The 14,809-nt window shown below is 47.7% G+C and overlaps 2 protein-coding genes across 2 annotated transcripts in view; one reads left to right on the forward strand and one right to left on the reverse strand.

The window, feature by feature from the left end:
* The window catches only part of asah2 (N-acylsphingosine amidohydrolase 2), a 7,701-nt gene extending 6,288 nt beyond the window's left edge, over positions 1-1,413 (forward strand). Inside the window, exons 18-20 of the mRNA XM_061095315.1 lie at positions 1-11; positions 104-192; positions 583-1,413. The exon at positions 1-11 is cut by the window's left edge and continues 46 nt beyond it. Of these exons, the coding sequence (XP_060951298.1) occupies positions 1-11; positions 104-192; positions 583-781 (299 nt within the window). The 3' untranslated portion in view covers positions 782-1,413. The remainder of the gene's footprint in view (positions 12-103; positions 193-582) is intronic.
* A 626-nt stretch (positions 1,414-2,039) lies between these two features.
* Positions 2,040-12,307, reverse strand: LOC133028025 (protein FAM13A-like). Its single transcript, XM_061095218.1, has 11 exons — positions 12,100-12,307; positions 9,248-9,569; positions 4,826-4,967; positions 4,502-4,583; positions 4,318-4,381; positions 3,967-4,087; positions 3,718-3,801; positions 3,509-3,601; positions 3,125-3,336; positions 2,892-2,993; positions 2,040-2,691 (listed from the first exon to the last, which is right to left on the reverse strand). Exons 1-11 carry the CDS (start codon positions 12,305-12,307, stop codon positions 2,568-2,570), a joined length of 1,554 nt encoding a protein of 517 aa, XP_060951201.1. The 3' UTR covers positions 2,040-2,567.
* Between the last annotated feature and the right edge of the window lie 2,502 nt (positions 12,308-14,809).

Genomic DNA, 14,809 nt, shown 5'->3' on the forward strand with positions numbered 1-14,809 from the left:
CTGGAGACATCGTAAGATTTAAAAACATCTTCTGTCTCCATCTGTTTGTCTTCACTCTCACTTTCTTTCTTCTCTGACCTCCTCACTCTTCCGTCCGTCGCAGAGAGATAAAACCTTCGTTACCGTGGAGATCTACGACAACAGAACAGACAGCTGGGAGGTCGTACACACTGATGCATCATGGGAGACTAGGTGGGTTAATGTGTAGTAGATGTGTACTGAAGTACTAATACCACAGAAACATGAGACTATTAATGTAAGTATCCGAAGTTCTCTTTGACTGATATCTTGCATATTATTATCGTTCGTAATAACAGTATTTTACTGCGGTATCTGACATGGAGCTAATTTCTAACATATTTTTATTTGGCTGCAACTATCTTCATTTTCAAATCAAGGAGATTTTCTAACTATCTTTAATCTTTTTAAGCTCTTAACATATTGAGTATCAAGCTGCAGTACACGTGGTTTACAGGCAGGAGGCGATGATACACATATAAAACGTGATGAAATGAGGTCGAGTTAAATCCCCTCCGGGTTCAGTCCTGCTCAGATCTGTTTCCTCCACGTCTCTGGCTGCAGGTTCCATTGGCTGAAAGGGTCAAACGGGCGGAGTAACACCACCGTGGAGTGGTTCGTCCCTCCAGCGGCCCCTGGTGGCAGCTACAGGATTAAACACTTCGGACACTACAAGCAGATGAAAGGCCTGCGACCCGTCATCACGCCGTACGAAGGCACGTCCGACGTCTTCAGAGTCTCCACCAGCTTCTACTACCAGTGACATCATCAGTCCGGAGCAGCGTTTGCATCAGAGACGAATGAGACTCTTTGTTCAAACAAGTTTTAAAACTTAAATTTAAAGTCCTGCATCTTGGAAAAATAAACTGTGAATCATCAACAGTTACACTGATCATAAAGTTCAAACGTTCAATAGAATAATCATTTAATTAACTCCTGTTATTAGCAAAAATATTTATTGTGATTTGTATAGAAATATTTCACACAAACCAGAGTTCCACAACACAGGGAGGATTTTACCATCAGTGCACAGAGGAGCCACCAGGAGGCGCACGGCCCCATCAGAGCTCCTGGGGAATCTGATCTCTATACAACTAAACGCTTCTTTCTTCTTTGTTCATGTTATATGGAAGTTAGGTCGAGAAATGGATCCGACACGATTTTAAACATTTGGACAAAACAGTTTTTGTTTTTTCAGCTCATTTCACTTTCATTCTTTTTCCACTGGGGAGTTTGTAATTTAATTTAGGTGTTCGCCCTTTTCTTCAAACTTCAGTCGAGATTCTTCACAGGATTATTTACCTGCAGCTTTTCTCTGATAATGTTAATGCAAATATCTCAAAATGATGTAATCAATGTGAAACACAACAATGATCTGTAAACAGGAAACACAAAATACAAAATAAATTCTCTTTTTAACATAAAGTGCTGTGATATATATTTTCTTCACATATAGTTTATGGACAATAATTTGTAAATTGCATCTTCATCCTCAAACGTTTCCAGTCGAGATTTCACTGAGACCCTGAACGTCAGCAGCTGTTCCAGATGTGAACTGGGACGTTGTTTAGTTGGTCACGTTTTCATCTCTGAACCCAGAGCAGTGAAATCCGGGCCCAGCTCTCAATGAGATGAACACTTGATTTGGAGCCTTTGAACATCAAAGAATTTCCTCAGTTAAGTTATTAGGAAGATGTAGATTTTCAAATGTAATCGAGCAAAGTACGAGTGGAACTGACCTCGTGAGATTTTAGATCAAATAACTTTGTGGTCTGATTTTACTGGTCACAGATTTTTTCTCAACTCACTGACGTTCTTCTTCTTCTTCTTTGTTCAACGTCAAGGTGCATTACCGCCACCTACTGCTGTATTTCTCTTTCCCTTTCACTACCTAATAAAGTGCTTTCTTCTTCTTGTACTTCTTCTTTGTTTGGTTTATTAGCGGGTGGCAACCAACGCCAAGGTGCATCGCCGCCATCTACCGTCTTCTTCTTCTTCTTCTTCTTCTTCTTCTTCTCTGCTCGATCCCTCCAGCGACCTCCTGCTGCTGTGGCTTTAACCAGCTCGCTACCTGGCGGTTCAGTTTATTACCGCTATCACTGCATCAGCCCCACCATCTTCTTCTTCTTCTTCTTCTTTGTTCTGTCCTTCTTCTACCTTCCTCATGAAGTATTCTCCTTAAAGTGGTTCCAGTCTGACACACTCATTTAGTCTCGTATAAATATGTTTTGTCCTTAAAATCAAAGGCGAAAATCACATGGAAAATACATTTCAGTTACTGAATGGAATAAAGTCAGTTTCACAATAATTCCTGTGAACCGATCCTGTAGGACGCTGGTTCTCACTGGTACAGACTCAACAGAGACGACTGGTCCACAAAACTCTGCTCCAATATTTACACTTTTTGGAAATGCTCAGTGTGAAGAGGAGGCAGCTGGGAGTCGGTTGCTGGAGGAAGACGAACCGAGCTCCAGACATCCCAGAACGTTCAGCTGTCAGGATCTGATCGTAGCGAACAGAGTTTGATCGATGGCAGCTTCCGTCCTCTCTCACATGGGTTTGGTGACGTCCTGTTTGCTGAGCAGAACTTCCAGCAGCCGCAGTTTAGCCTTCAGCTGTTTGTACTCCTGGTATTCTTCTTTCATCGGGCTGCGATCCTCTTTCTGGCAGATTCTGTCAGGAAACACAACGTCATCATTCCAGAGGAAGAAAAAACACACAAAAGAAAAGGATGTGAATATTTGTTGATTTCTGTGAGAGTAACCTCAAATAGTTTTCTTCAATATAATGTGTATTTCAACACAGAATAAAGGTTTTGTGCAGCCGCGCTGGAGGTTTGACTTCCTGTTTAGTTGCTGAGGTTTGTCTCTCACCTCCCGGTCTGACGGTAGAACTGGTCCTCGAACACTCGCAGAGCTTTACGCCTCGTCTTCTTCTCGGCTCTCGTCTCCCGCAGACTGTGAAGCAGCTGAGACCTGCGTCAGACACGTGGAGGTTAATGAAGGAAAAGTGAAAAAACCAAAGAAAGAGTTTTCAGCTGAGTCGTGTCACAGTGACTCGGAGTTTCTGCAGCGTCATGTCGATGCGATATGTTTGGTTTCCAGACCTTGAGGCTTCGTGCAGGTTGGCCGTGGTGACCGCCGCTTGTTGACGGACGGCTTTCACTTCGTCTATCGGGGACACGAAGGCCGGGTCGCTGTCCCGGTCGCTGTCCTCCTCGCCGGCTGGAGGTCGGGCCGCTCTGAGAGGAAGGAGCACAGGACGCTCCACCACCGTCACCGAACTCATGGAGTCTTCATCAGATCCGTCCTCTTCCTCCTGACACATAGAAAGAGTCACATGATAGAGATGACCAGATCAAACAACAGGATGTGTGTGTGAGTGTGAGTGTGAGTGTGAGTGTGAGTGTGTGTGTGTGTGTGTGTGTGTGTGTGTGTGTGTGTGTGTGTGTGTGTGTGTGTGTGTGTGTGTGAGTGTGTGAGTTTCTCACGATGGTGGTGATGGGGCTGGCGCACAGTAAACGTTTGATCATCTGGTATCTGTCGTACAGAGGCTTCACCAGGTTCTTCTCCTGTTTGGTTCCCTGAGATACAGAAACACTCGGTTACTGTGACAACACACGGTCACCATGACAACACACTGAATCAGCTGATCACTACGGGTGATGTCACTGAGTATGAACAGGAAGTGAAAACTCACTGGTCGACCATGAAGACTCTCAAAGTACAGAAGACATTTCTGCAGCGTGATCTTCTCCAACACCATCTGAGCCTGAGTCATCTCCTGCACACACACACACAAACACACACACACACACACACAAACACACACACACATGCACACACACACGCACACACACACACACACACACACGCACACACACACTTTCTTTGTCTTTTTTTGTTTGGCATCATTGTGATGACATCACATGATGACATCACATCTCACCTTCATGTTGTCGGGGAGACCGAGATCTCGTCTCTTCTCTCTCAGACGTCTGAACAGAGACTCTACTGTTTCCTCCAGGGTTGGTTTGTGCTCTGTCGCCCCCTGCTGCCCGGAGCTGTACCTGCAGGACACGTTCACGTTCACTGACTGTTAATGCTTGTGGGTGTAGATGCGCACGGGGCCGAGCATTCATAATTCTGTGTTCTGTGTGTGTGTGTGTGTGTGTGTGTGTGTGTGTGTGTGTGTGTGTGTGTATCACGCTGAAACACCCGTGGTCGAGTTTCTATGAGGTCACTGAGAAGATCGTGCTGGAGAGGATTTACTAAAGAACAGAGACAATCAGAGTCGTACCTGCAGGTGTTCTCTGCTCCATCCTGCTCCGTTGACTCAAACACCGACTGTCTGAGTCTGAGCTCTGCAAACACACACAGACACGCACACGTGCACACACACACACGTGCACACACACACACACAGAACTTAGAGATCTCTGATGGATTAAGTCTTGTGTGTTTCCAGTCGTTGAGGTTTTTACCTTTGAGCAGCTTCCGAGCTTTGGCCAGCTCGCTCATCACCCGGATCATCTCTGGGTTTGAATATTTATCGTTGTGTGACGGCTGAGACACAAAGAGACACAAAGAGACACAAAGAGATAAACACAACAGAAAATCATGAGAAAATCTCCATAGAGCGAAGACAGATGTGATTTAAATCCAATCAGTTTAAACGTGGAGCGATACAATGAGTTTGTGGAGTTTTGGCCTAACGTGATTGTTAGACTTTCATTAAACGTGTCTATGGTCTGGAACTGGTCCTGGACCTGATTGTGAACTAGAGTCCGGTTCCCTGCTGTCTTTACCTTGTAGTTCATCTCCTGCTCAAACTGATCCTCAAATTTGCGAACTTTCTTCTTCAGCGTCTGAATCTGTCTGGTGAGGAAGGGGATGGAGGGGGGGCAGTCGTCCTCCAATGCCTCCGTCCTGTCCCCCCGACCTCGAGACCTGGACACAACCACACAGGTAATCACCCTGACAACATGTCAACAGGAAAAAAAACATCGTCAGATCAGTGTCTATCACAACAAGACTGCTTGATATATAATATTTCTCCTCAGATACTCGACTGACAATAATCCATCAGGTCATTGACCTTCAGTTCTGCTTCAAACTGTTTATTCTAATCAAAGTAAAGACTCTGATCTCTCTGATGTCCTCTGTTCCACGGGACATCTGCTGGACTCGTGTCCGTCCTGGAGACGGGTCCTCACATGTGTCTCTGAGGTTTCTACCTTCTTCACCTGTTAAAGGTTTCAGTAGTTCTCCTCTTGTTGAGGGTGAAGACTAGAGGACGTCTCACCTTGTTAAAGACGATGAGACAAACTGGGTTTAACAGGATCCAAATGCTCAGGCAGATCTGAGTTGTGGATGAAGGACTCAACCAGAACCGGATTTTCATTGAGCAAAGCTGATTTTTCCCTTGTAAATGGTAAATGGATTTGTATTTATATAGCGCTTTTCTAGTCTGATGAAGACCACTCAAAGCGCTTTACAGTACAGTTACACATTCACCCATTCACACACACATTCATACAGTGCATCTACTTGCAGCACTTTGTTATTCTATGGGGGGCTATTGAGGGTTCAGCATCTTGCCCAAGGACACTTCGGCATGCAGATGGTTCAGACTGGGGATCGAACCGCCGACCTTCAGGTTGGAGGACGACCACTCTACCCCTCAGCCACAGCCGCCCATGTGGCATCACTGAGTCTGGATCGAGGCAAAGAGATGAGATCTTTCAATTACAGTCTCATGTCAAAGCTCAAGAGTAAAAGACCAACAAGTATCAGGTCCAGACCAGCCTGACCCATAATCCTAGTCTCAATTCAAAACCAACAAGTCGACTATGGCAGTCCAACATTTAAATCCAGAAGTCTCAAGTGTTGTGTGACATTAACACAATAAGGACACACACAGGACAAATGGTCCCAAGTCACATTTCTCAAGTTGTATCCCAAACTGACCAGTGAGCAGACAGACAGGTCAGTAAGACAGACGGGTGACAGACGGGTCAGTAACACAGACGGGTGACAGACGGGTGACAGACAGACAGGTCAGTAACGTGACACACAGGTCAGTAGCACAGACGGGTGAGAGACGGGTGACAGACGTGTAACCCATATTAATATCTCCCATATTATAAAAGTGATAATATAGATATACTTGAAATATATAAATATGCATTGCAATGTATACTAAATAAATAAATAGTCCACATTAAATATCAATCATTAAATAGTTACAATATAGATAAATGTGATATAAATAAATATAAAAATGTATTTTAAATGTATAGATAGATAAATAGTCCATTAAATTAATAAATAAGTAAAACTGGTTAAAGTCAGTTAAAACCCATGTTAAAGATCATTTAATGGAGAAATATTAAAAGTCTTCTGACTAAAAACGCTTTCCCTTTAAGACAGGTGAGAGTGCTTTCCCCTTTAAGAGATTTTCCCTCTGTGGAGGTGACAGGAAGGGGAGGCACATAATAGAGTATAAAAGGGAAGTGAGGGAGGAGACTCGAGAGAAGCAAAAGGACAAACAAAAGGAAAGAGGAGAGCGAAGAAGTTTGGCTGCTAAAAACCATGTGTTACAAAGATATGTTAAGACTTAAAAGCAATACCCAGAGTTTGTTGAAAAGTGCTTTACATGCTTGAAGAGGTTCCACGATCAGGGAACCTGTGAGGAGACATGTGTGTGTGTTGGAGGATACACATGCAACCGAGACAAGATGGCGAGCGAGAAGATCGGCGGACTCCGGTCGTAAGGGCTGAATCAACCATCCCTTTCCACCTGGACTGGACTTCTGCCACTGCCCGGATTGGACTTTGCTCACTGCCAGAGTGGTAGGAGTATCAACATTTTCTTTTTTTTGAATTGAACTAAATAAGGATTTCAAACGGAACTTTATTTTGAAAAGACTATCACACCGAACAAGAGAATACAGGGAAGAAGAGTGAAGAGCTCCACTCGTCTAACCCCTCCTTTATTGTTTGAATTATGTGTGTATATGTTTATTAAGTTTATTATGTTTATGATATATACTTTATTTATTATGTTATTTGTTAAGTGTGTTCAGTAAAGTGCCGGCTTTGAATTTAAAGTACCTGATCTCTGGCTTATTATTTATGCTTTCACCCCACTCCTTAAAACCCAGAACCTAGAACTAGTCCAGTATTTGGCCCATTAGAGGTAAATGCTACAGACGGGTGACAGACTGGTCAGTAGCACAGACGGGTGACAGATGGGTGACAGACAGGTGACAGACAGACAGACAGGTCAGTAACACAGACGGGTGACAGACGGGTGACAGACGGGTGACAGACAGACAGGTCAGTAACACACACGGGGGACAGACGGGTGACAGACAGACAGGTCAGTAACACAGACGGGTGACAGACGGGTGACAGACAGACAGGTCAGTAACACAGACGGGTGACAGACAGGTGACAGACAGGTCAGTAGCACAGACGGGTGACAGACGGGTAACAGACGGTGACAGACGGGTCAGTAACACAGACGGTTGACAGACGGGTGACAGACGGGTGACAGACGGGTGATAGACGGGTGACAGACGGTGACAGACGGGTCAGTAACACAGACGGGTGACAGACGGGTGACAGACGGGTGACAGACGGGTGACAGACGGGTGACAGACGGGTGACAGACAGACAGGTCAGTAACACACACGGGGGACAGACGGGTGACAGACGGGTGACAGACGGGTGACAGACAGACAGGTCAGTAACACACACGGGGGACAGACGGGTGACAGACAGACAGGTCAGTAACACAGACGGGTGACAGACGGGTGACAGACAGACAGGTCAGTAACACAGACGGGTGACAGACAGGTGACAGACAGGTCAGTAGCACAGACGGGGGACAGACGGGTGACAGACGGGTAACAGACGGTGACAGACGGGTCAGTAACACAGACGGGTGACAGACGGGTGACAGACGGGTGACAGACGGTGACAGACGGGTCAGTAACACAGACGGGTGACAGACGGGTGACAGACGGGTAACAGACAGACGGGTAACAGACAGACGGGTCAGTAACACACACGGGGGACAGACGGGTAACAGACAGACGGGTAATAGACAGACGGGTAACAGACAGACGGGTCAGTAACACACACGGGGGACAGACGGGTGACAGACAGACAGGTCAGTAACACAGACGGGTGACAGACAGGTGACAGACAGGTCAGTAGCACAGACGGGGGACAAACGGGTAACAGACGGTGACAGACAGGTGACAGACGGGTGACAGACAGATGACAGACAGATGACAGACGGGTCAGTAAGACAGACAGGTGAAAGGCAGACGGATCAGTAACACAGACGGGTGACAGACAGGTGACAGACGGGTCAGTAACACAGATGGGTGACAGACAGGTGACAGACGAGTGACAGACAGGTGACAGACAGGTGACAGACGGGTCAGTAACACAGATGGGTGACAGACGGGTGACAGACTGGTGACAGACAGACAGACAGGTGACAGACGGGTGACAGACAGACGGGTGACAGACAGGTGACAGACAGGTGACAGACCGGTCAGTAACACAGATGGGTGACAGACGGGTGACAGACAGGTGACAGACAGGTGACAGACGGGTCAGTAACACAGACGGGTGACAGACAGGTGACAGACAGGTGACAGACCGGTCAGTAACACAGATGGGTGACAGACGGGTGACAGACGGGGGACAGACGAGTGACAGACTGGTCAGTAACACAGATGGGTGACAGACGGGTGACAGACAGACAGACAGACAGGTGACAGACCGGTCAGTAACACAGACAGGTGACAGACGGGTGACAGACGAGTGACAGACTGGTCAGTAACACAGATGGGTGACAGACGGGTGACAGACGGGTGACAGACAGACAGACAGGTGACAGACAGGTGACAGACAGGTGACAGACAGGTGACAGACCGGTCAGTAACACAGATGGGTGACAGACAGGTGACAGACGAGTGACAGACGGGTGACAGACAGGTGACAGACAGGTGACAGACGGGTCAGTAACACAGACAGGTGACAGACGGGGGACAGACGAGTGACAGACTGGTCAGTAACACAGACAGGTGACAGACCGGTCAGTAACACAGATGGGTGACAGACAGACAGACGGGTGACAGACAGACGGGTCAGTAACACAGACGGGTGACAGACAGACAGACGGGTGACAGACAGACAGACAGACTCACAGTCGGTACTGCTGGCTGCAGGGCGGGGACGGAGGCGTGTCCGGGTCACAGTTGAACCTCAGGCTGCTCAGGCATCGTGGGGAGGGGAGGGGGCTGGGCCCCCCCGCCAGCAGCTGGAGCAGAGCCTCGCCTTCTCCTCCCCCACCTCCTCCCCCACCTCCTCCCCCACCTCCTCCAACCCCCTCACATCTGGGGCTGCTCCTCCGGGGGGAGTAGGGTGAGTGGTGAGCACGAGGGGGCAGCGCTTCATCTGGGGTCAGGGGCTGCTGGCTGGGCTGGAGTCGGGGGGACTGGGGGGTTTTGCCCAGGACCAGGAGCTGCTCTGTAAACACACAAGATACGGTTCTGTTCAAATCTCTGTTTGTTCGGCAAAATGAAATGTGCATGAAACGGATGTTTCCATCTGCTAAATCCAAGAACCACCAGAACCACCTGAAGCACCTGAAGCACCTGATCCACCAGATCTACATGAACCACCTGATCCACCAGAACCACCTGAATCCAATAACCACCTGAACAACCTGAAGCACCTGAAGCACCAGAACCACCAGAACCACCTGAAGCACCTGAATCCAAGAACCACCAGAACCACCTGAAGCACCTGAATCCAAGGACCACCTGAAGCCCCTGAATCCAAGAACCACCAGAACCAACTGAAGCACCTGATCCACCAGAACCACCTGAACCACCAGAAGCCCCTGAAGCACCTGATCCACCGGATCCACCAGAACCACCTGAAGCACCTGAATCCAAGAACCACCAGAACCACCTGAAGCACCTGAATCCAAGAACCACCAGAAGCCCCTGAATCCAAGAACCACCAGAACCACCTGAAGCACCTGATCCACCTGAACCACCAGAACTACATGAACCACCACAACCACCTGACACCCCTGAATCCAAGAACAACCAGAACTACCTGCAGCACCTGAATCCAACAACCACCAGAACTACCTGATCCACCGGATCCACCAGAACCACCTGAAGCCGCTGATCCACCAGAACTACCTGATCCACCAGAACCACCTGAAGCACCTGATCCACCAGAACTACCTGATCCACCAGAACCACCTGAAGCACCTGATCCACCAGAACCACGTAAGCACCTGAAGCACCTGATCCACCAGATCTACATGAACCACCTGATCCACCAGAACCACCTGAATCCAATAACCACCTGAAGCACCTGATCCACCAGAACCACCTGAATCCAAGAACCACCAGAACCACCTGAAGCACCTGAATCCAAGAACCACCTGAAGCCCCTGAATCCAAGAACCACCAGAACCAACTGAAGCACCTGATCCACCAGAACCACCTGATCCACCAGAACCACTTGAAGCCCCTGAAACACCTGATCCACCTGAAGCACCTGATCCACCAGAACTACCTGAAGCACCTGATCCACCAGAACCACCTGAATCCAAGAACCAACTGAAGCCCCTGAACTACCTGAAGCACCAGAACTACCTGAACCACCTGAAGCCCCTTAACTACCTGAAGCACCTGATCCACCAGAACCACCTGAATCCAAGCACCACCAGAACTACCTGAAGCACCCGAAGCCCCTGATCCACCAGAACCACCTGAATCCAAGAACCACCTGAACAACCTGAAGCACCTGATCCACCAGAAGCACCTGATCCACTAGAACCACCTGATCCACCAGAACTACCTGAACCACCTGAACCACCAGAAGCCCCTGAAGCACCTGAACCACCTGATCCACCAGAACTACCTGAAGCACCTGATCCACCAGAACCACCTGAAGCACCTGATCCACCAGAACTACCTGAAGCACCTGATCCACCAGAACCATCTGATCCACCTGATCCACCAGAACGCTGCATCATGAGTTCTCATGAACTGTTTCCGCTAACGACGGCCAGCTGGCTAACGTTAACATCTGGACATGATCAGCTCGGGTTGTTCAGGTGGACTTGGTTCTGTAATGGAACGAGACTCTGACCATCCCTTATTCAAAGCTTCTAGTCCTGCATCCCCAGGACCTGGACACAACTTTATACTGACACATCACAACGTCCTGGAGGTACATCAAGGTAGGTACAGACAGACAGACAGAAACAGACAGACATGAACAGACATACAGGTACAGACAGACAGGAACAGACAGACAGGAAAACAGGTACAGACAGACAGACAGGAACAGACAGACAGGAACAGACAGACAGGTACAGACAGACAGTTACAGACAGGAACAGACAGACAGGTACAGACAGACAGGTACAGACAGACAGACAGGAACAGACAGACAGGTACAGACAGACAGGAACAGACAGGTACAGACAGACAGTTACAGACAGGAACAGACAGACAGGAACAGACAGGTACAGACAGGAACAGACAGACAGGTACAGACAGATAGGTACAGACAGATAGGTACAGACACATAGGTACAGACAGACAGACAGAAACAGACAGACATGAACAGACATACAGGTACAGACAGACAAACAGGAACAGACAGGTACAGACAGACAGGAACAGACAGACAGGAAAACAGGTACAGACAGACAGACAGGAACAGACAGACAGGAACAGACAGGTACAGACAGACAGGAACAGACAGACAGGAACAGACAGACAGGAACAGACAGACAGGTACAGACAGACAGTTACAGACAGGTACAGACAGACAGGTACAGACAGACAGACAGGAACAGACAGACAGGAACAGACAGACAGGTACAGACAGACAGGAACAGACAGGTACAGACAGGAACAGACAGACAGGAACAGACAGACAGGTACAGACAGACAGGAACAGACAGACAGGAACAGACAGACAGGAACAGACAGACAGGTACAGACAGGAAGAGACAGACTTGTACCTGTCTGTCTGCTGTCCTCGGGGGGGGCACCGTGACACAGGACCCGGGTCTTCTCCTCCTTCCCCCGGAGCTCCGCGGGGGGGCTCCTCTGCGCCTTGCTGCCCCGGGCAGAGGGGCTCTCCTCCGGGGACGGACCCCGGGAGGACCCCCCCTCCACCTCCGGCCTCTGGAGCTTCAGCAGGGAACTCTGCAGGCAGAAACAGAACATGCCACTCGGATCCAGAGATTAACCTGGTCCCAGGGGAAGGCTTCACCCGATGTGCAGGTCCGTGGACACCGTGGAGGTGAGGGTCTGCAGGTGTTAGCCAGATCCCAGGCCCCGGCACGGATTCATGTAATGAGGATGTTGTTCAGGAAGAAGACTGTCCCCACAGGCTGAGTCAGTCCGCTCCTGTCCAGGAATTAGACTGGGACCACCCGGTAATAAGAGCCATGATGCCACGCTGTCGCCCGGCTCTTCCAGGAACTAGTCAGTGACGCTCCGCACGTGAACAGTCCAGCAATGTAAACCGTTAAGTCTCTGCACTCCAGAGACTAGCCGGTCCCTGTGGTAACGATCCAGTGTTGTCAGGAAGTATCCAGGACCGGAGGGAGTGATGACGTTCACTGATGAAGAGGAAGAGGAAGATGATGCGTGTCTCTCTGATCGTGAGGCTTTTCCCGCAGCGGTGGGGGAGGGGCTTGTTGCTGACGTCATCCCATTCATAAAAAAGCGGTGTGTGTGTGTGTGTGTTATCTCATTCATAAAAAAGTGAAGTGTGTGTGTGTGTGTGTGTGTGTGTGTGTGTGTGTGTGTGTGTGTGTGTGTGTGTGTGTGTGTGTGTGTGTGTGTGTGTGTGTGTGTGTGTGTGTGTGTGTGTGTGTGTGTGTGTGTGTGTGTGTGTGTGTGTGTGTGTGTGTGTGTGTGTGTGTGTGTGTGTGTGTGTGTGTGCTCCTTCATCTCCATCAGACACGATGTATAAACACTTTGAACTTGAAGTTACAAACTGGCTCTTCTCATGTGGTGGATCCTGTCGGTGTGTTGTTGTGTTGGTGTGTTGTTGTGTTGTGTTGGTGTAACGGTGTGTCGGTGTGTCGTGTGTTGGTGTAACGGTGTGTTGGTGTGTTGTTGTGTTGGTGTATTGTTGTGTTGTTGTGTTGGTATGTTGGTGTGTTGTTGTGTTGGTGTAACGGTGTGTCGTGTGTTGGTGTGTTGGTGTGTTGGTGTGTTGTTGTGTTGTTGTGTTGGTGTGTTGTTGTGTTGGTATGTTGGTGTGTTGTTGTGTTGGTGTGTTTTTGGGCTGTTGTGTCGGTGTGTTGGTATGTTGTTGTGTTGGTGTGTTGTTGTGTTGGTATGTTGGTGTGTTGTTGTGTTGGTGTGTTGTTGGGCTGTTGTGTCGGTGTGTTGGTATGTTGGTATGTTGGTGTGTCGGTGTGTTGGTATGTTGTTGTGTTGGTGTGTTGGTGTGTTGGTGTGTTGTTGTGTCGGTGTGTTGGTATGTTGTTGTGTTGGTGTGTTGTTGTGTTGGTATGTTGGTGTGTTGGTGTGTTTGTGTGTTGTTGTGTTGGTGTGTTGTTGGGCTGTTGTGTCGGTGTGTTGGTATGTTGTTGTGTTGGTATGTTGTTGTGTCGGTGTGTTGGTATGTTGTTGTGTTGGTGTGTTGTTGTGTCGGTGTGTTGGTATGTTTGTGTGTTGGTGTGTTGGTGTGTTGTTGTGTTGTTGTGTTGTTGATTTTTAACGTGTATGAATATAACTGATGATGATAAAGTCTTGAGGTTGTGTTGGTGTGTTGTTGTTGTGTTGGTGTGTTGTTGTGTTGTTGTGTTGTTGTGTTGTTGTGTTGTTGTGTTTGTATGTTGTTGTGTGTTGGTGTGTTGTTGTGTTGTTGTGTTGGTATGTTGTTGTGTTGGTGTGTTGTTGTTTTGTTGTGTTGGTGTGTTGGTGTGTTGTTGTGTTGTGTTGGTATGTTGTTGTGTTGGTATGTTGTTGTGTGTTGGTGTGTTGTTGTGTTGTTGTGTTGGTATGTTGTTGTGTTGGTATGTTGTTGTGTGTTGGTGTGTTGTTGTGTTGTTGTGTTGGTATGTTGTTGTGTTGGTATGTTGTTGTGTTGGTGTGTTGGTGTGTTGTTGTGTTGGTGTGTTGTTGTGTTTGTATGTTGTTGTGTGTTGTTGTGTTGTTGTGTTGTGTTGTTGTGTTGGTATGTTCTTGTGTGTTGGTGTGTTGTTGGGCTGTTGTGTCGGTGTGTTGGTATGTTGTTGTGTTGGTATGTTGTTGTGTCGGTGTGTTGGTATGTTGTTGTGTGTTGGTGTGTTGTTGTGTTGTTGTGTTGGTGTGTTGTTGTGTTTGTATGTTGTTGTGTGTTGTTGTGTTGTTGTGTTGTTGTGTTTGTATGTTGTTGTGTGTTGGTGTGTTGGTGAGTTGTTGATTTTTAACGTGTATGAATATAACTGTTGAGGTTGTGTTGCTGCAGCACAGATCTGATAAACTGACAATCACCTTCAAACTGTAAGAAAAACAGAAAAGCAGATTTATTCAAAGCTTTTATTCTTATTTGTAAACAGATCCAAATAATGCAAAATGTGTTTTTTGTTTTGTTTTTAACAGTCAGGTCCATAAAGCTTTTTTGAACTGAGACAGTTTCCACAGCTACCATGGCAGGCATCGTATAAATAATGATATTAATAATAATCTACAACATAAAATACTCCAATATATACAAATATATCAGTG

This window comes from Limanda limanda, chromosome 21 (assembly GCF_963576545.1).
Source record: "Limanda limanda chromosome 21, fLimLim1.1, whole genome shotgun sequence".
Lineage (NCBI taxonomy): Eukaryota > Metazoa > Chordata > Actinopteri > Pleuronectiformes > Pleuronectidae > Limanda > Limanda limanda.

Excerpts from the sequence above, each read along its gene's own strand:
- LOC133028025 (XM_061095218.1), bottom strand. The coding sequence starts at position 12,307 with ATGTTCTGTTTCTGCCTGCAGAGTTCCCTGCTGAAGCTCCAGAGGCCG. Across the intron at positions 4,584-4,825 it reads AGCAGGAGATGAACTACAAG|CCGTCACACAACGATAAATA; the intron begins GTAAAGACAGCA and ends TTTGTGTCTCAG. Across the intron at positions 4,382-4,501 it reads AGCTCGGAAGCTGCTCAAAG|AGCTCAGACTCAGACAGTCG; the intron begins GTAAAAACCTCA and ends GTGTGTTTGCAG.